The sequence below is a fragment of the Poecilia latipinna genome, unplaced genomic scaffold (genome assembly GCF_001443285.1).
Source record: "Poecilia latipinna isolate Pla-1442-1.1 unplaced genomic scaffold, P_latipinna-1.0 Scaffold490, whole genome shotgun sequence".
Classification (NCBI taxonomy): domain Eukaryota; kingdom Metazoa; phylum Chordata; class Actinopteri; order Cyprinodontiformes; family Poeciliidae; genus Poecilia; species Poecilia latipinna.
In genome coordinates this window covers 138,927-159,723 of record NW_015113106.1, presented here as the reverse complement: position 1 = coordinate 159,723, position 20,797 = coordinate 138,927, and the positions used below count along the sequence as shown (strand labels likewise).

The 20,797-nt window shown below is 36.2% G+C and overlaps 1 protein-coding gene across 2 annotated transcripts; it reads right to left on the bottom strand.

Annotated features, from left to right (window-relative positions):
- Positions 1–811: 811 nt before the first annotated feature.
- On the bottom strand, positions 812–20,437 carry papolg (poly(A) polymerase gamma). Of its 2 annotated transcripts, XM_015039938.1 has the most exons (24): positions 20,025–20,435; positions 16,937–17,095; positions 14,050–14,116; positions 13,888–13,969; positions 11,361–11,470; positions 11,211–11,264; positions 10,977–11,088; positions 10,815–10,904; positions 10,237–10,375; positions 10,077–10,149; positions 8,485–8,605; positions 7,174–7,258; positions 6,847–6,900; positions 5,945–6,064; positions 5,762–5,871; positions 5,250–5,371; positions 4,997–5,154; positions 3,961–4,112; positions 3,491–3,672; positions 3,333–3,416; positions 2,551–2,610; positions 2,377–2,480; positions 2,199–2,299; positions 812–1,468 (listed from the first exon to the last, which is right to left on the bottom strand). In XM_015039938.1, exons 1-24 carry the CDS (start codon positions 20,039–20,041, stop codon positions 1,293–1,295), a joined length of 2,532 nt encoding a protein of 843 aa, XP_014895424.1. In that variant the 5' UTR covers positions 20,042–20,435; the 3' UTR covers positions 812–1,292. The 2 variants fall into 2 exon arrangements, with proteins under 2 accessions (XP_014895424.1, XP_014895425.1); XM_015039939.1 differs by lacking the exons at positions 812–1,468; positions 2,199–2,299; positions 2,377–2,480; ... (10 more) ...; positions 8,485–8,605; positions 10,077–10,149 and having other exon boundaries at positions 10,233–10,375; positions 20,025–20,437.
- Positions 20,438–20,797: the final 360 nt, after the last annotated feature.

Sequence of the window (20,797 nt, the reverse complement as noted above, 5' to 3'; positions counted from 1 at the left end):
AGAATGTATCAAGAAAATAAAGTCAAAATTATACAAGAACAAAGTAAGAGAATAAAGTCGTGATATCACAAGTTGAAATTATGCCAGAATAAAACCGAAATAATATGAAAATAAAGTCAACATTTCGATAACAGTAAGAATAAAGTTGCAATATTACCAGAATAAAGATGTAATTTTACGAGAATAAAATCATAGTACTGCGACTTTATTCTCAGAATATTTTGACTTTCTTCTCATAATATTATTACTTCAGTTATAAAGTAATATATTTACTTTATAACTAGTTCTCGCAATATTACTATTCCCCTAATGACTACCAGTTTATTCTCTCATTTTCACAACTTTATTCTTGTCACTTTATTATTTTGTTTTCTTAGTGCGGCCCCAACACTCCGTCGTAACGGTACGGACGTGATGGATCCAGTTCTCCTGACTTTCTGCCAATCAGGTGGAAAAATGCCAAACTGGTACTAAACACATTCTGGTAGCGCTTACCTGCTGATCTTTATGAGGAGAACTCACCGAAACACGGGACAGAGACACGGTACGCAGCGTTGTGGCTGATCGCCCTGTGATGTGACAAAGATAAAAGAAACAAAACACAACAAAACATTTCCATTCCTGTCGTACAGGCTGCTTCTGTTTGCTCTTATCGAACTCGTATAGCGGCTAAAAAAAAAAAAAGGAAACATTCCAGGGATGGAGACGATTTGTTGGAACAAGCAACAAAGAAAAAAAAACAAAAATAAATTTTTTAAACTTTTTCTTTTTAGATAAAACTACAATAGAATAATCAAAAGACTTGATGATCTTTTGTTTTTGTGTGTTTTTTTTAAAGACAAAAAGTTATGTACATCAACATTTACAGTACGGGTGTGAAGGAAATGTGGGAGAATGACCAAACATGAGCTCTCTCTCTCCAGCAGAGTGAATAAGAAGAAGCGCCTATTTTTTTATTATTATTATAATTATTATTAAAACATCATCTGAAAAAGAAAGAAAGAAGGAAACAAAGGAATCTGACATAAAGAACAGCTCATCTCCCAGGGCTATGTTTGTGAAACACAGATGGAAAAGGAAGAGGAGACGGAGTAAAAAACTGCTGCTGTAGTTCTCGTGTCTCTGAGCGGGTCGGCGCCGGAAGAAAACCCGAAACGTCTGCGCCGACGCTTCCATCCTGCTGCGTCACGGTTCGCACAGACCGACCTGAAGATGATCCAAAATGTCGCCGTTTGGCTCGACTGTGGAGGCTCCGCCCACTACGGCGGCGGCACGGTTCTGGTGCGGCCCGTTCAGGCTATGTGGATCCGGGCCTTCTCCGTTTCCTTCAGCCGCTTCGCCTGCTCCTCCACCGACGGGGAGTGGGGTCGTTTAGAGGTCGCGCCGTTCAGGGGGTCGGCGACTCGGCTGACCAGCGTGGGGATGGAGCTGCCAACAGGGGGCGCTGTGTGCTTAGGGGCCGCATGTTCTACCGAGGAAAGAAGATTTAAAATATCTTAAAATAGATATTCAACAAATATATTAAATATTAGCAAAGACAGCAGCTCAATTAAAATTTTTAGGGTCACGATTTGATTAAGAAAAATTTTTGATTTGGAAAAAATTTGAATCACAATTTTTAATTCAAAAATAATTTTTGAACAATTTTCAACTCAGAAAATTTCAGATTTTGAAACCATTTTTGAACCAGAAAATTTTGGATTCAGGAATATTTCTAAAAAAAATTTTCAATTCAGAAACATTTTGGATTCAGAAAAAAAATACAGATTTGAAATATTTTAACAAATTTCAATTCAAAAACAATTTTCCAAACATTCTGGATTCAGAAACGATTTGATTCAGAAACCGTTTTTGATTCCAACAATTTTCAATTCCGAAACCAATTTTTCTATTTAAATGGTTTAGAGTTTCTGTTTAAAATATCTATTTAAAAAAGTTAAAAAAGTTCCAAAGTGCATCAGATTATATCCTTTTACATTTAAACAAAAACGTTTGTGTATAAAATTCTGTAACTTAAGGGGGAAATAATTTTTTAGGGAATTATTTACTTAAAACATTTATTTTAAGTTACTTTTTGTATCTTATTTAAAGTGTACTAAGATATTTGCACTAGAAACTATTACTTGGTAATAATTTGCGTTTTTCATAATTTGAAGCTCTTCTTTTACATTTCCTGTACGGAGGAGAGTTGGACTCACTTGATCCGATGACGGGAATGGACATGCCCTTCTCCTCGCTGGCGGCCGCAGCGTCTGGGTTCAGCGTTCCCTCGAACAGCGGCGGCTTGGGCGGCGTGACGCTGCTCAGACACAGACATAACCTCAGCGGCGTCGCCCAGAAAACCAGAAACGTTCAGAAACGGGTTAAATTTGTTACTTGTGACGGTTGAGCGCGAGTTTGATGGAGTTCTTCACGACGCGGCAGCTGTTGCTGGCCGGCAGCGGCGACGAGGCGTCAGGCAGCTCCATGCTGGGAAGTCTCTGGAAACGGCAACAGGGACGTTTAAAAGATAAAATGAGCCAAAACGTTTAATGAAACCGAGATAAATACCTGCGTTCTCGAGGTATCGATGGTTGGAATGGGTTTGGCCTTTGATCCAGAGTGAGGCGGCTAGCGGAGAGAAGAAGAAACAACAACAACGTTCTGTTCATCAACACGACTCTAAAAGATCCGACGGCAGATTGAAACCAAAACATCGAGATTTTATCTGGAAACGGCTGGAAAACGATCAGTTCAAAGTTCAAATTCACCGTAAATTTACTTCAGATCATTTATTAATAACAGATTCAACGAAAACGACGAGCAGATGAGTTTCTGGAAGGAAGAGAGGAAGGAAGGAAGAGAGGAGAAGAAGAAAGAAGGAAGGAAAAAGAAAGAAAGATGGAAAAGTAGGAAGGAAAAAGAAGGAAAGGAAGGAAAGAAGGACGAATCGAATGAGAAGGACGGAAATAAAGGATATAAAGGAAGGAAAGGTGGAGGAAAGGAGAAAAGGAAGAAGGAAAGACATGATGGAGGGAAGGAAGAAAGAAAAGAGAAGGAAGGAAGAAAGCATGGAGGGAATTTAGAAAAGAAAGGAGGAAAGAGAAAATAAGAAAAAGAAAGAAGAAAGGAGGGAAGGAGAACAGCAGCAAAATGATGTAAGAAAGGAAGGATGGAAGAAGACAAGAAGGATGGCGGAAGTGTTGAAGTGTTTTTGTTCGGAGGAAAAGGCTGTAAGAAATAAAAATCAAGCCTTGAATTCCAGGCCTTCCTTCTTTCCAAACTTTTCCAAACCTAAATTAAAATCCAGACCATCGAAGCTGCAGCAGAAAACAAAATGGAGGACGACTCACGGTGCCGGGCGCCTCGCCGTGAGGGCTGCAGTCCGACGACGGCGGGTACGGCTCCTTGAACGTCGAGTCGTCGCTGGGCGCCGCCTGCAGCCAAACACAGGAACCAGTTAGCTTCTCCTGCACCAGAACTCTGAGCCGGTTCAGAACCGAAGACTCACGTCCGAGTCCTTGTGCCTCTTGGCGAGGTCGTCCTGCATGGGCGAGTGCGGCCTCTTGGCGGCGGCGGCGGGGGGGGCCTCCTCCAGACCGTTGGGCTCCTCCTTAGGGCTGCTGGGCTTCACCGCGTCACTCAGGGCGCCGCTGATGGACGAGCCGGCGGGCGGCGAGCAGCGAGCGGCGTCTGCATGGAGAGGAGAGGGAACGATGCGTTCAGGGTCCACTGGGAAATATCAGTTATACAGAAGATGAGGAACTGAACACAGGAAATGATGCAGAGGAAACCTGTGACATCAGGGAGGGAGGAAGGAAGGAGGGAGAGAAGGAATGAAGGAGAGAGGGAAAGAAGGAAGGAAAGGAGAAAGGATAGATGGATTGTGAGAAGTTGTGATGCATTCAGGTCCAACTGGACATGTCAGTTTCTCAGATAAGCTGCTGATGCTCTGATCAAACCAAAATCAGATGAACTTGCCTTGCTCTGTAGCAGCAGCTGATGCTGCCGGCTGCGCCGCCGCCGCGCTCGATGACACGGCTGCTGCTGCGGCAGCACTTGTTTGAGGCGTGGCGGCGGCTGCGCTCGGCGCTGGAGACGTCTCCAGGCAAATCTGCTTTGGCGGACTCACTCTGCGGACAGGAAGGGGACAAAGTCAACACCAGATCTTTGGAAGTTTTTTTTGTTTTGTTGCTGCACCTTCTTCTAAAAGTTGCAGTCAAAGTTTAACTTTTAAAATTTTTGTAAGTTTATTTTTGTCATAACATGATTTGACAAAAACACTGAAATTTCTGAAAAAAAGAGGATTTTTACATAAATATGTATAATGCAAATAAGCTCTTTCTTAAAACAGAACCCTTAATCAGAGTTTGGTAGTAACTAGTTACGTTTACTTGAGTAACTTTCTTGAAGAAAAAAAAAGTACTTTATGGAGTATTTTTACTCTTGAGTAAAATTTCTGGATTTTCTGCCCACTGAGGGAAAAAACAAACATGTTTTAACCAGAAATTCACCAGACTCAGACACACACCTGCAGTTTCTGTTAAAGTTTCAAAGTTTTTTATTGAATGAAACTGATTTGGAATTTTTTTTTTTACTTTTGTTACTTATATAAATAATTGTCATTTTCATCCTTAAAATACCAACATTTCCACTTAACTTCTCATTTTGTTCCATCTGATGATGTAATCTTTAAATATTAAATGATAATTTGATCAGTTACTACTTGAGTAAACTTTTTATCAAATACTTTTTTACTCTTGAGTAATTTCTTGGACGGCTACCTTTTACTTTTACATGAGTAAAAATATGTTGAAGTGTTGCTACTCTTAAGTTCTGGTGGTAACAGATTTGTGGATGAAAAGCTGCAGTTAAACTCCACAGCAGAAGAAGAAGAAATGTTAAGGAGATTGGTCAGATTTGCGTAAAACTTGCGACTAATGAGTGAATTTGCATCAACAGTTGCGTTCTCAACTTCCAGGAGGAACAGAACGAAGCGTTTAAAAAGTAAGTGCACCCTTCGTCGGTGTCCGACGCGGGTTTGAGGGGTTTGCTGCTCGGGGAGCTGAAGGGCGTCCCCGAGTCGGTGTCTCTGGAGCTGTCCAGGTGGCTGCTGTCCAGGGAGATCCGCTTCGAACTTCCACCGTTCGAGCTTCGGTTCAGCTCCGCTATGCTCTGCGGAGGAGAAGAACGAAAGAATAAACAAAACGAGAAACAGAAAACAACACAAAACAAGTACTAACGACAAAAAGAAACGCAAAACAACAAACCCTTTTCTTCTTCTGCACCAGTTCGGGGGGGAGATACTGATGGAGCTGTTTCTTCTTCACGTGCGTCGCCTCGATTTTCATCCCGTCTTTCAGCATGTTGATGTTATTAGCTTGTCTGTACACTACAGGGAAACGCATGTAATTAGCAATGGAGGAACTTTTTGATAAAGTTTTTTATTGAAAGAAACCGATTTAAATCAAAAAAATTTGCCTGATTTTTTTACTTTATGAGTTATTGTCATTTTAGTCCTTAAAAAAAACAAAATCTCCACGTAAACTTTATATTTTGGTCCATCTGATGTTGCAACATTTAAACATTAAATGATTTATAATTTGATCAGGTGATCAGTACTTGAGTAAACTTTTTACCAAATACCTTTTTACTACTTTTTACTTTTACTTGAGTAAAAACACGTTGACGTTGTGCTACTTTTACTCAAGTACAACTTTTGGGGACCCTGTACGTAAGCCACAGCTCTATGCTAAGCTACGTTAGCGTCTGGAAGCCGTACCCGTGTCTGTGAAGGACTGAATGTCAAACGTGAGGTCGATGTTCACACTCTCTGCGTTCTCCACCTTCTTGAAGATGATCCCAATAAACCACATGGAGACAAAGTCGTTTCTGCAGCAGAAAAGCAGAAATTTTAACGGTTTTCAGGGCCCGACCTGGACTCGTCGTGAGCGCGGGGACTCACTCGTTGCGGTTGTCTTTGGAGCCGGGGAAGGACTGCGGGTTGACGTGAGCCAGCGTGATGTACTCGTTCCTCTCCAGGTTCCCCACCAGAACGCGGATCTTCGACTCTACGAGGCCGATCCTGGGAGAAGCGTTGAAGCAAAGTGAGATTCATCTTCTTTAAAATTTAACAGATGAAGTCTGATCTGCAGAAACCTTTATGCCAACGCTGGGCGATAAAATCAGATTTTATTTTCCTTAAAAAGAACTTACAGATGACAGAAAACATTTTTAAAAATTGGTTTTATTTCAACCTTCCCTTCTGAGAGCTGACCTGATTTAACAGAGAAAATAAAAAGAAATATTGTCAAATACGATGGCAGCTCTACGGTGAAATAGGGAAACAATAATATAATAAAAAACTGATTTTTCAATAATTAAATCTTAAAAGAAAAAAACAAATCAATAATACGAATTTATCTCCCACCTCTACTTTATGCTGGTTTTACTCTTTATAGGTTTATGTTTGAGTAAAATGAACATTTTCTTTTATTCTATGAACTGCTGACAACATGTCTCTGAAAGTCAAAGCAAAAATTTTGTGTTTATTTGCCAAAAATGAGAAACGGGCAAAATAACAAAAAAGATGCAGAGCTTTAAGACCTCAGATAATGCAAAGAAATCACGTTATATTCATTTAGAAACAATAAAGTTTTAACTCAGAAGCAGAGGGCTCCATTTTTTCCAGAGCTGTACATCAAGACTTGAAACAAAAATCTTAATTTTTTAACGCACATTTTCCAGCTAAGAGCGAAGCAGCTGCCATTTCCTACTGAAAGTTGGATGATTTTCTGTTAAATCAGACGACTGAGTGAAACATTTTGAGCTCAGAGAGTAGAAATGAGGATCACCAGTAACACTTACCATTCTAAGTGGTTTTCCTCTGTGGATGCACTGGCAGTAAGAACAATGTAATGCCTGTCGGGACAAAACATGTTTAGAGAAACCTTAAAACATTTCGAGTCATCAGTGATCTGAGGAATTCCCTTAAATATCTGTCAAATGTTGGGATGTAAAGAGTTAAGCCTCATGAACCAGATTTGATCCGTTATGTAGGCCGTCCACATTTTATTCTGTGGTTGCAACAATTTGAATATATTTTAGAGTAAAGGAAACCTCATCCTCGAGCGTTGGAGGCAGTTCTGGTTTTGTAAGATATATCTGAACAAAAAACAAACAACAAAGACGTACTTGTACTTTTGGAAAAAGTTGGGTGGTTCAAAGAGCTTCGGCCATTCTGCTTTGCCTTGCAGAATCTCGTCTGTGACGCTGAGACCTGTTCAGGACAAACAGACGAGTGACTGGAGGTCAAATTAAAGGACGGGTCTCCGAGTCTGATCCTTGAGATCCAAACACTCACTCAGCTCCTGCAGACTAGCGGCAGCAGCAGTTAGCAAACACCTGGTGGGAAAGCTCATCATATCAGGCCTAAGAGCGGCACTAAACGGCTTCATGGAGGAGCATTATTGACTTACTTAAAGAGACAGACGCCCAATTTCTTTAAAGTCATGTTTGTTTTTAATAACTGAAGGAAGAAGTTACTTGATTTTGCTGTAAAGTGTCATTATGTGTCTTGAAAATACCCAACAATGACTCTTTAAACACACTTTTTGTCAATCCCGTGTTTTTGTTTCTAAAAAATACATGTATCTTAATGGTTTTATGTTATTTTCTAATTTTAAATGTCATGTTTTCATTAACTGTAATTAAGAGAAATAAAACGTTGGTGTGTAATTAATCTATAATACGTTTCACTTTATGATGAAGCTCCTGAAATAATTAGGTTTTTCAGTAATATTTAAATTTAAACCAATTCTAAATTAAAATATTAAAATGTAAATATTAAATGTAATTTAAATTTAATTTACAAATAATCTTTCAACACGCTCTTCACCTAAATTTACAAAGTTTGCGTTTTTCTAACACTATGAAATATTTAAATATTTTTGACTTTAATGTTAAAATAAAGTCAACATCACTATTTGAATATTAGACTAGAGTTATTGTCATTGCACAGTAACATGTATAATAAAATTAATAGTGCAGCACAAGACTAGGCAGAAATATGATCCCTTAGTTTATCTGAATTCTGCTTTTGGATCAGTTTTATTTAATAAAGTGACACATTTTAGTAAAGATTAAACATCAGTTGTATTAGATTTATCACAGCTGACAAGCCTAAAAAATGTTTTAAAAAACATCAGCTCAATGATTGAAACTGGATTTACTGTAATTTAATTTTGTCCACTTGTTGTTCCAGCTGCGTTTTTACAAAATACTTGGAGAAAATACACAAATTTTATCTAAATCGAGCAATAAAAACACAGTAAAATAAGCAGTTTAGAGAAACCCTAAAACATTACGGTTTAATAAGGCGGGACGTTTTATTGCCAGACATCCGGAGCGAACGCGTTCGGATCGTTTACATTAAACTCGCATCTGGCTCTGGAGGGTTGGAGCTGCGAGACATTCAATGTCTCCGGGAAAACAAAGCAGCGTTACCGTGTTTGAACTCCTCCGTCATGATGGTGCGCGTTGACGTGGAAACGTTGTAGGTGGAGTTCTGCTGGGGGTACGCAGGCGTGATGATGGGCATCAGGTGGTATCTGTCAGACGGGTTCACCTGGGAAAAAAAACAAAAAAGAGGAACAAGAGTTGGATTCTCTTTACAGACGAGAACACAAACACACCCACGCTGCCGGACAAAATGACTTCCATGTTTCTACTGCATATCCTCCTTCATGTGCAGAAATTAGAGAACAACTTTATAAACTTTAACGCCGCAATAGAGCTGAGCTAAAGCTCTTCTAATAAACTATGTGATGCTTTAAAATGTCTTAATAGTCAGTTCAATTGCATTTATGAAAGACATTTAAATATATGCAAAAATAAACAAATACGGAGTAAACAATCATTAAGTATGAAAATATCATTTACAGCTCAGAACTACATCTGGATATTTATCGTTTATTTAAACATTACAACAACAACAAAAAACAACAAACTATTACAATTTAGTTTACTTCTTCAGTTAGTTTCTCCAAGTCTTCATCTCCCAAGAAAGCTTCTGCATATTTTACAAATGTTTTCCATGACTTTTCATTTATTTGGACTAAATTAAAATAAGACAGACAAATTATTCAAATGCATTTATTGCTGAAGGAACACAAAACTTTACACAAATGTTTGAAAAAGTTAGTTTATTTTTGGTAGCAGAATGATTTATGAGCAAATAAACATTTATTTTATTTAACAGAAGTACCAGCTCACACCCTGGTTGAAAAATAAGATATGCTGCAGCGCCCCCTGGTGTAAAAATCTATTGGATACAAGTAATAAAAATCAAACTGGGGCAAATAAAAAGCAGCTTTTGACATTAGGACGTCTACATGTAATCTAACTTACAAAAGCACAGATGCAACTTTGTGATTTTGAATTTCACAGGTTGCTCAATCGTAATAATTCAATTAAAAAGGTAAAAATTAAAATGGATTTGTTACAGAGTAATAAAAGTTTCAGTGAAAAAACCCCTAAACCTGAGTTTCTAAATAAATAATAATAATAATAATAATAATAATAATAATAACTACACAACACTAATAAAAATACATTCTGGATACATCTGTACATTGAAGCTGCAGTGAATCGCAAAAACTCCTCTTCACGATTTTTGCAGCTACATCTGTTACTTATGCACTTTTCCTACCACAGCTTTTCCTTCCATTTAACTTTCCATCACAATTCTTGGCTGCAGCACTCTGAAACAGCCGGTTTCTACATAAATTAATCTTCAAAATGATAAAAAAGAGTTTGTATAATATTTCCCAGACAATGTGAACGTTTTGTTTGTCACTAAGGCCCATTTATAAAATGCTACAGGAATAAAAGCTTGTAATACATCACTCTGTATGTAATAAACCTTTCTACCAAGTTTCACTTCTTGAACTGAAATAAATCAGTTATTTCAGAGTCTTTTCTGCAGTTCTTGTTTATTTTTATTGAATGGTTAAAGCTGCGTTTTCCTAGCAGAATGAAATGCTCAGGAGCTTCTTCTCCTTAAACCCATCCAGAAACAAACCGCCGCTCATACTCACTCTGGGGTCCCAAACAGGTAAATTGAGATTACTGTCCTCAGGTTGTTTCAGTAGCACAGGATTCGGCCATTCCCTGCAGAGGGGAGAAAGTACAAAAACACAGTAAATAAATGCTGGAGAACTGAAGTTAACCAGAGCAACGACGAACCTCTGAACTCACCATTTAGAGAAAACCAGGAAGAACTTGTGAACGAGTGTGGCGGCTACGGCGTTGGGGTAGAGCTGGCAGGTCCGGGCCACCAGCATGGCCCATGAAACTCCACCCAGAAAACCCAGGATGTTGGAGTAGATCCCTCGACCTGCAGCCACGAAGAGCACAAGAAACGTTTGGTCGTAAATATCCCAAAAACTGAGCATCACTACTTCAACATCAGATGGACCAAAATATAAAATAAAATGCAAATTTTGGTATTTTTAGGACCAAATGACAATAATTCATATAAGTAACAAAAATATATAATAAAGTCAGGCAAAATATAAAACGTATAAAACAAAAAACTGCAGGTGTGTGTCTGAGTTTTTATGAAGTTCTGGTTAAAACATGTTTGTTTTTCATTCAGTAGGTAGAAAATCCAGAACTTTTATTCAAGAGTAGAAAGACTTCATAACACAATTACTCAAGTAAAAGTAAAAAGCATAATAAAAATACTCCTAAAAGTAAATTTATTTCAAATGTAACTGGTTATTACCCAGCTCTGAATTTGCCTTAAACATGTGATCAGCTGTTGATTTGCTTACGTTTCGCCCAGAGTTTGATGGCTCTCAATGTCAACCTGAAGTTCTCTTTGTTTGGCACCAGGTATAAAATTTCATCCGTTACTCGACAACCTGCAACAATAAAGTCTAATTAATAAACTCAGGGCACAAGGACTCCGTCTGAACGCGATCCGAGCCGCGTACCGTTAAGGCTTCGGATGCACCGAATGTCCAAGTTCTTCAGGATGGAGTCGCCCCGCAGGTCCAGGTTGTCTGGAATGGACTGTAAGGCCAATCTGGCAAAAAGCAGGTCAATCTGCAAACAATAACCCATATGGACTCTGAGTTTCAACGTGATATTTTGTGATGCCACTGTAAAAACGATACAAATATTTAAAAATAAAAAGGTAACTGTGTGGCTGTGATTTTACAGCTCACCTCAATCCCATCAAATTTGAATTTTATCACAGGTACAAAAGCGTCTTCAACAGCCTGGAGGAGAAGAGAAACAGATAAAAACATAACAAAAAAACTGATAAAAACTTTCACTTTTAAAAACAAATGCAGGTTGTTTAGTTAAATACTGACCCTGAGGTCCTTGATCTCTTCATGCTGTTTCAATTTCTCAAAGAAAGACTGGAAAAAGTCGGTTCTCTCTACGTGCCGCGGCGCCACACACAAGGCATCAATATCAGCTCCTGCAACAAATAATAAATGTAATCAAAGATTATCAAGTTCAATAGTTAAAACATTTTGACATTGAAGAGCAGAGACATTAATCTCCAACAAGTGAAAAAAAAAAATTTTATCAGAGGACACACACTGGCCAACACGCTGCCTCAACAAGTGTAAACATTTCTCAGTATTATTTTATCAAGACATTATATGAATATTCTACAAAACCGTACAGAAAAATAATTTATCCAAAGATTTAAAGCTGCAGAACATAAAACTGTTTACTTATTTGTTGAAACACTCAACATGTTGTGACAGTTTTTTATGACACAATCTGTTAAAAGATCAATCGCCAGGAGGCGGGGCTTAGCACTGTCAATCAACTCAAGGACTTGCTGCTAAATGTGCTAATGTCAGAGAAACAGCGATGTCATCTGTGGCTATGCTAACTAGCCTTCGCATTCACAACAAGCTATACTAGCTGCAGTGAAACAGAGCAAGGGAGGCAGGGTGATTAGCAGCGCTAAGACCCGCCCCCTGGTTCTGATTGGATGTTTCTACTTACCACTGGGAGAAGGCAGAGAGCTCGATTTTTAACAGATTAGCTGATACCATATTAAATAAATCAATTTAAGTAAATTACGATTAATAAATTAAATTCATAAATTTTATGAATTCATTTAATAAATTTATATCTCACCATGGCATGGAGACAGATTAATCAAATATGTAAAACAAATACATTTCATTTTATAGAAGTCACGTACTGCAGCTTTAAGACAAAAAAAATGTCTTTGGCACAAAAACTCAACTATGATGCATTTAAAAAATATTTATGACATATTTTATATTTTGGTGGACATCAGTGTTAGTACAGATCCTATGCAATGTCTTATAAATGAGACCCCCGAGTAGTATTCTTAAAAAAATACTCTTAAAATTCTACCAATAGAATAAAATAAACTTATTTCCTCCATTATACAGCTCTAGAAAAATTAAGAGATCAGTTAAAATGATCAGTTCTCTGGTTTTACTTTTATTGGTCTGTTTGAATAAAATGAACATTGTTCTTTTATTCTATGAACTACTGACAACATGTCTCCTAAAATACCAAGCAAAAATTTAGCATTTATTTGCAGAAAATGAAAAATGGTCAAAATGAAAAAGATGCTTTCAGACCTCCAATAACACAAAGAAAACAAGTTTCTATTCATTTAGAAACAACAAAACTAGTGTTTTAACTCGGGAAGAGTTCAGAAATCAGTATTTGATGGAATAACCAGGAGGTTTCAGTGGGGTTCAGTGCAGTGGACTCTTCATTTTTTCCAGAGCTGTAGGTGAGTTTTGCATGCATATATTTGACCTTTTGCTCGTGTTGTTTTCCTGAGCAGATGGACACAAACGGTTCAGTCCTCACTGTCACAAAAACACAAGAACAAAAGAACCTAACAAAGCAGGCCGGAGCTTCTAATGAGCCGACAAACTGAGCTTTTAAAAACACAATGGAGTCAGACGCCTGCTTATGGCTCTGGCTGAATGCTCCGTCCCTTTTCACCGCAAAGCCAAAAAGAACCGGTACCAGATGAGCACTTTAATCTTGTTGTTGGACTTTCGAGCCAAAATATCTGCTTTGATGGCATACAAACATGACAGCATTGTGTTCAACTTCAGTTCTTGTGTTTTAAATACTTTCTGATTTCAAAGAATTAACCGCCTCCTCAGGTTCTGCAGCATACAAATATAATATGAATTATAAAGTGGAATATGAATTAAGGTGAACTGAATGAGTGCAGGGGTGTCAAACTCATTTACGTTTTGGGCCAAATCAAGATCATTAAGGCATTAAAGGGCCGGTTGGTACTGATAAAACCTATTAGAATATCAATAAATTCTTAAAATTAAATATTACTGAACATATTTTCAGTCCATCCAGGATTTCGTGATACTTTTTGTGATTTTTTGCAATAAAAATCAAAGTGTTTGTGGTACTAATCTAGAAATATTTGCACTTATTTATGACGGTAAGTGCGACTTTTTATTACTCACTGTATAGATCACGGACTATAATCTAACATCAATTAAGGCTGAAGCAGCTGCTTAGTACAAGTAAAGTTTTTAATAATTTTGGAGAAAAATCAGCAATAAACTCCCAATTATGTATCAGGTATTTATTGATTTTTGTGTAAATTTCCACGATAATTCTCAAGAAACTAGAGTGACTGATTGATATAATTTGGCAGTAAACAGATAAAAACTGCATTGATTTGATTGATAACATGATATTTAAGCACATTTAGTGTTTAGTCTAGAATCTAGAGGGCCACATAAACAGCTACGGCGGGCCGGATTTGGCCCACAGGCCTCGAGTTTGACAAATGTGAACTAAGCAACGTAGCACCCAGGACTTGGCTTTAACTATGCTGCAGAAATAACGACGTACCTTTTGTGTGAACTCCAAGTCTGTATGAACCAAATGTAAAAATCTTTCCTCCAACACAACTAATAGCAGACGGTGGAAGGTTCTGCAGGACAGAAATGGTGATGAGTGAGAGAAACGATGGAGAGTTCGCATCCTCAGCATCCAAGAAACAGACAGACGTACCTTTAATTCACTGATCTCTGCGATCCATTCTTTAACTAAGTTATTCAACTTCCCAAGAACAGCGAGTCTGAAAGGAGAAACAGAAGTTCAGCATGGGCGTCTTTACAAAATCAGCTATTTTATCAAACATATAGATGGGAATAAAATAGCATTTTTAGTGGATTGAACAGGTGCAAATTGTTACAACTCTATGCAGCATAGACGTTTTCATGTAAAAAAAGAAAATAAAAATAGGGTTTTACCCTAAACTCTGAGCAGTAATGTAGTTTAGAAAAGAAATGTTACTCAGAAAGAGGCTAACAAACCATAAACTGTCCCAGAGGTTATTGCAATAAACAACAATATTGTTGTTTTGAAACAATTTTCAAATAATATAAAGCAAGAACACATTCTCAAAGATCAATAAACTTTAAATTTTAATGAACATTTAACACTGGAACTGGAAGACATTTTAAATATCTAAAATAAAACAAGAGAAATACATAAAATTAATTACAAAGTCTCTGTAAACAAAATTATCCTTTAAAAAAGGGGGCTAGTTAAAACAAAAGCACGAGACTGAAGACTTTTATCAACCAGTTTTAGGCAGAAAGAAAGAAAAGAGAAAAACGATAAACTATACAAATTGAAATTACTGAGTTTGTTTTAGTTTATCATGCGATTAAATGATTTACTGCGACAGACCAACTCAGAAATTAGCCTAATTTATCCACATGTGAAGAGCGAAGACACTCAAAATGTAGAAAAATGCCAACAATGAAAAACGTAGCCTGAGCTTTAATGTTGATGTTAGAAATATTTTTACGTCCATCATTTGCTGCAAATAATAAAACATTCACTAAACTGCTACGTTGTTGCATTAAAATCTTAATTTTCTCATAAAAAAACCTAAATATTTGTATTTTTAATATACTTCTAAAACTGTACAAAAAAAAGACCAAATTAAGTGAAAATTCTCCAGAATGTGAATTTTTAAAATCTGATTAATCAAAAATCGTCAGAATATTCTATTACTGAAACAATCGTAATCTGCAGCCCTTCTCAGAGTGGAGCCACTGCTCCTGCAAAGCCTCCTGGGAGTTTCCCTTTGGAGGTTTTCCAAGCAGGTCACACAGGGAGCAGAAAGACTTTATATTTCTGCCGACCTGAAATCACCTTGGGTTCGCCCAGGTGTGAGCGGCAGAGAGAGAGATTTATGTGGGTTTCCCTCCTGGACCGGTTACCTTCACAACCCGACTCTAAGCAAAGCAGAACTCAAACGATGCGTTGATAAGCAGTGATGCAGCTACTGCTGAAACGATTAATCCGATTAATCGATTACTAGAATAATCGTCAACTAAGTTAGCAACCGATTAATCGTTAAATGGAGTATGAAGACTCTGGAAAAAAAGGCATTTGGTGGAAAAAAACAAACATTCAGAGCAATAAATAAGCCAAAACTTTACACCAAAAATATAAATTTTGCATTAAAGGTAAAATTAAACCTTTGTAAATTTTGTCAATTTGAGTTAGTTTTTATTTATACTTTTATTCAACTTGTTTTCCGTTTAATGTTTAATATTTCTGTATTTTATTTTTATTGCTTTAATATTTGTTTCATGTTATGACGGTGTAAATTGGTCAACTGCTGTTTTAAATGTAATTTGACATTGACATAAATACGTTTGGGCCAAAAATCAAGTGGTATAGTTTTAGTTTTATGTTACAGTATTGAAATTTAGTGTATAAAATGTTTTAATTTTGTATTTAAAAAAAAATTAAATGATTTATTTATTTTCATCTTTTAATGCATTTCTAATATCGTATAAAAAGACTTAAATTATTAAATGAAAAATCTTTAGAATTGCCATTTTTAAGTGGGCACACTTACAGCTAAGGACAATTAATAAATATTAATAAATAACAAATATAAATAATAATATTAATAGTGAGCATTTAACCAAAAACACTTAACATTTATTAACATGAGATTTTGGCTGGCTCTTTAATGTTTCTTTTTTTACAAAAACAAATATCTAGACGTTAAATTACCCCGGTAATTATTGTGATAAATAATAGTATTGTTGTTTTGAGACCATTTTCAAGTAATTATTTGATGACATAATAATGTAAGTTCACTTTCTTAAGGATCAATAAACTTTAATTTAGTAAAGAACACCTCACTCAAAGATATTTTAAAAGTATATAAAAACATGACTAAGCCTGTTGCAATAAGCAATTAATCACATAAAAGTTTAAAAAATGAGCTTGATCATTTCCATTCTAGTTAATACTTTTAAAGGGAAATTTTTGTTTATAGAGACATCATAATGCAGGGGTGTCCAAACTTTTTTACTTAGTCGAAAATTCTCATGGGCCAAGAAAAAAATAAATAAAGCAAATAAATCATCGCATTTTTTTTTTTTTTGAAAAGCGAAATATTTTTTATTGTAGATCCAAATAATTTTTTTAAATGATTATATTCTAAGTTGAACAACTTAAGAAATAAATTGTATAAATAAATTAAATATCAATTAATTTATCTAATAAATTAAAAGCTGGTTTGTGTGCAACAAAAGTTTGGCTATAAAAAAATTTATTCACAAAATTAAATTAATTACTATACTATTATCAATACATTACTTGAAAATGGTCCAAAATAACAATATCATTGTTAACGGTATAGTTTTTATGACAATTTATCGCAAAACGTTTTAATCCCGACAGGCCTAGATGCAACAACCCAAAAACAATGAACAAAAATAAAAACCTACACACAACCGAAACCATAAATAAAATGGATTGTGAAATATTTGTAAACAAAATTGCCCTGCATTAAAGTATCAGAATGAAAATCAACTTCTAATTGATTAATTGTGACTGGTTTAAAGTAAAGTGAAAACCTCACCTGTGGTTCAGCTCCTCTTCGTCCTCAAAGACACCGAAAGGTTTCATAGCGTCACAGAGTTTCTTGGTGTACAAATGGTCTATTTCTCGTGGGGGGGCCAGGCTGATGGCCGAGGTGATGCCATAGTGTTTCTGAGGCTGCTGCCCACCAGGCATGGCGCTGCGAGAGAGAGAAAATAAAAACACAGTGAATTACTCCTTAATAATGTTTCCACAGCTTGAACAAAAACATTAAGACATTTTTAACCAACATTTGAGGGAGATATTCTGACACGCTTCACTTGCACCATGGCAACAATTTGACCAAATTTCAGCTATTAGAAGAGGCGTCTATCAAAATTTAATTTGTACCGAACAGATTTTTCCTGTCGGTAGAAATAAACAGATAACAGCAACAATGAGGGATTTTAGTTGGTTTTCCCAGCCTAGTGATACGAATAAAAAAGCAATAATTGATGGAAAATTAATGTTCAGAAATGGTTGTTTTAGGTTTTCCTTCAAATAAAAAGTGATTATAGTGACTATTATTACTATATAAAGAGGAGTTTTGAGACATTTAGTGAAAAACTGATATTTCCCAACAGGGAAATACTTACTAAATGCGAGATCTTCTCCACATTATTTGATTTGTAAGAATTGGTTTTGATCAAGACAAAACATGTCCATGAGAAATTTGGTAAACATAGATAGCTAAACCGTGTTTAGTTTTGTTTACATGAAATAGACATGTTACTATCAGTCAACCTGCAGCAGAATTTAACTTTTTAATGAACTAAATAGTCTGAACTGAATTTATTAATTTTAGACCTACAGAGGAACAATCACAGCTTCAGTAATTACAACTAGAAACTAGAGATCGAGCTCGAAATCTGGGTGTAGATTTTGAGCTTTCAAACCTTCAGATTTTGATCTGAAGGTTCAGACCTGAACCTTCAGAAAAGCATAAAGACGGTTACAAAGTTGGCCTTCTATCATCACATTTTCAGGATTAAATCACAAATGCCTCAGCAAAATCTAGAGAAACTCGTACATGTCACTGTCGTTAATCACATTGATTGCTGTAACAATGCTCTTACAGGTCTGCCTTAAAAAAAAAAATCAATCAATCAATCAATCAGACTCAAAACACCGCTGCTGACTTACTCACTAAAACTAGAGCAAATCAACCAGTTTTAAAGTCACTGGCTCCCTGTAGCTCAAAGAATAGACTTTAAAATACTGCTGTTAGTTCATAAATCACTGAACGGTTTAGCACTAAATTACATTAAAGATCTGCTCTTGTTGCATCAACCTCCTTCAGGTTCAAGTCAAATTTCTAAGCATGGAGACGCAGCGTTTGGATTTTATGCTCCACAAATCTGAAATAAACTTCCAGAAAACTGCTGAAACACCGACTTCCTTTAAATCAAGGTTAAAAATCGATATGCTTGAACTTTTCTTTGATTTATAACTGAAACATTAGTTGTGGTCTGCAGTTCAACGATTCCTGCTTTCCTTACTTATGCCACTGCAGACCTTTGGTATTTTCACTATATTCTCATCATGAGGAGAATTTTTAATTGCCGTAGTGCTTAAATGTGCCAAACAAATAAATATGCATGTAAAAAAGAATCAGCTGAATAAAGAGGTGAGCATGCACTTTTCTAGCCCAAGCAAAGTGTGGTATCAAAAAAAATACATAAATATCCTAATTTTCAGAATTTACTTTGGCAAAAACTATACACAATGTTTTCGGAAGCTCTTTATAATATTTAAACTATAATAATCTAAAGTAGCAAACTTGACCTCAATGTGAATAGAGAAACATTACAACTAAATTAACTAATTTTCCCTATTTTTGATATCAGATATCAGTGTAAATTGAGTGACATTAATCATCCCAGAAGTTAAAATTTGAAAATGACGCAAATGTCTTTATTTTTACCCTGCATAAATCACCCCAATATGAAATAATGAAAGACATTTTAATACATTTAAAATGATTTGTTTTGACATACAACTACAAGAATGTGCTATTCACAATATTTGGATTTTCCACGTTTTAGCAATCATAATTCATTAAACATTTGATGTCATGATACAATAAACACCTGTAAAAGTTTGTCTGTGGCTGAAGATAAATACTTTCTAATTTAATGGCAGGATGTTTTTTGCTTCAATTTTTAATTGTGAAAATATAATATTTCAAATTGCCTTTGACTTACATTTGTCATAATCAGTGAAAAGTTAGATAATTTGCTGGAAACATTGAGAATATTTTTTTGCTCATTTTTAATGAACACTTTTGTGACATAACAGCTCAGATTTCAAAAACACTAAAACTCAGAATTTTATATTTTTAAAAAGACAACTGTTTTAATTGTAACCTGCAGACATTATTTTGGCATCATTTACAAAGCATTTTAATGCACCCTGTAAAGAAATAGTTTGTTTTGATACAAAACTCCTTTAGTTTACATAACAATTGATTTAAAAATTGTAATAACGAAAAGCTATTGTTTGTTTTGGCATACCATTTCAATTTAGAACTTATTGAATGTCTCCCGTTTGGAAGCTGCTAGCATTTTAAGTTGATCAGTTTGAGATTTATTGCCGGGAAAACTCCAAACTCTTCACTGACAGCAATGAGCTTAATTAGTATTACTTCACCAACAAGCTTAAACTATTATATTTTTGTACATTTCAAAAGTTTGAGAGTGGCTTTAACAAAATAATGGCACAAAAAGTTTAAATCTGAACCTCAGTCAGGCTGCTAGCTGAGAGGCTACAAACAGGTTGGAAGAGCTAACAAATTAGCTAATTTAGCAGGTAGGCAAGTTTTTGCTGGTCGATACGGAAGCGGCTCTTTAACTAATTACCCTCTTTCCGGTTAAAGTCATTAATATTTTACATTTACCTAAACAAAAACCATTAAGGTGTAAGTATTCATTTTCTGCAAAAGTTTACAAACAACAAAGAAGCTAAGCAGCAAACGGCGGCTGCAGGCCTTGTTGTGACAGCTGGCTAACATTAGCTTTTAGCCTATTCTTCATGAACGCGAGCAGAAAACCCGCTCAGAAAGTACAAACCGTCCCGCATGCATGACTTACCTTGACATTTCTTTCATGACACTAAAAAGCTTGCAATGTTTTTTGTTTTAAATACGTAAAAAAAGAAAGTAAGAAAGTCAGCCAGTGGGGATGACAACAGCCTCGACCTGATTTCAACAATGGTCACTTTCCAGACAACAGTTCAAACCTTCCCACTGAACCGGAATCACTACTTGGGAGCTAACGAATCCGCTCGAAATCCCGCAGGAACATTCATATCTAATTTATCCTCCAACCCCAAGCAGAGTTTTGACAAATGGTAGCGAGCCAAGCACGCGTTTAAGTGCTGTTGTGGGTTATTTTTAGATCCCAAACTACAAATGTAACGGTGTTTGTTGCCCGACGTCTGCGTGCACCACGCTGAACAACCACCGTCAAGAGGCACCGCCTCACCGAGGGCCACAGATCACGTGATCACGTCGGACTGACGCTGTTACGTAACTAGCGTGTTTTGTTTTCTTAAAAACGCTTTTTAAGCTCTGTTTTAACCCTCGTAACGGTCATTTATTGAATAATAGTGCTGTTTTTCGTGTAAACAAATTGAAGTTGATATATTTTTTTACGGATAAACAGATTTGTTCCAGGGCTCCAGTGAAAGTTTTCACTTTCACGTAAAGAATTTACATTTTAAAAGTGAAACAAGCCGTGATTTAAACTATTGAACATTAATAACTGTATTAATAATCTAAATTTAAAATGTATTTGACGAGAAAAAGCTTTATTTCTAATGCATGATATGTCAAATTCATTGCTTTTGGAGATTTAATCGACAG

Bases quoted from the DNA above. Each gene is read 5' to 3' on its own strand.
- papolg (XM_015039938.1), bottom strand. The intron at 11,089-11,210 runs GTGAGCTGTAAA...TATTGTTTGCAG, and splicing joins TCAAATTTGATGGGATTGAG to ATTGACCTGCTTTTTGCCAG. The intron at 2,300-2,376 runs GTAACAAATTTA...GTGTCTGAGCAG, and splicing joins CTCGCGCTCAACCGTCACAA to CGTCACGCCGCCCAAGCCGC.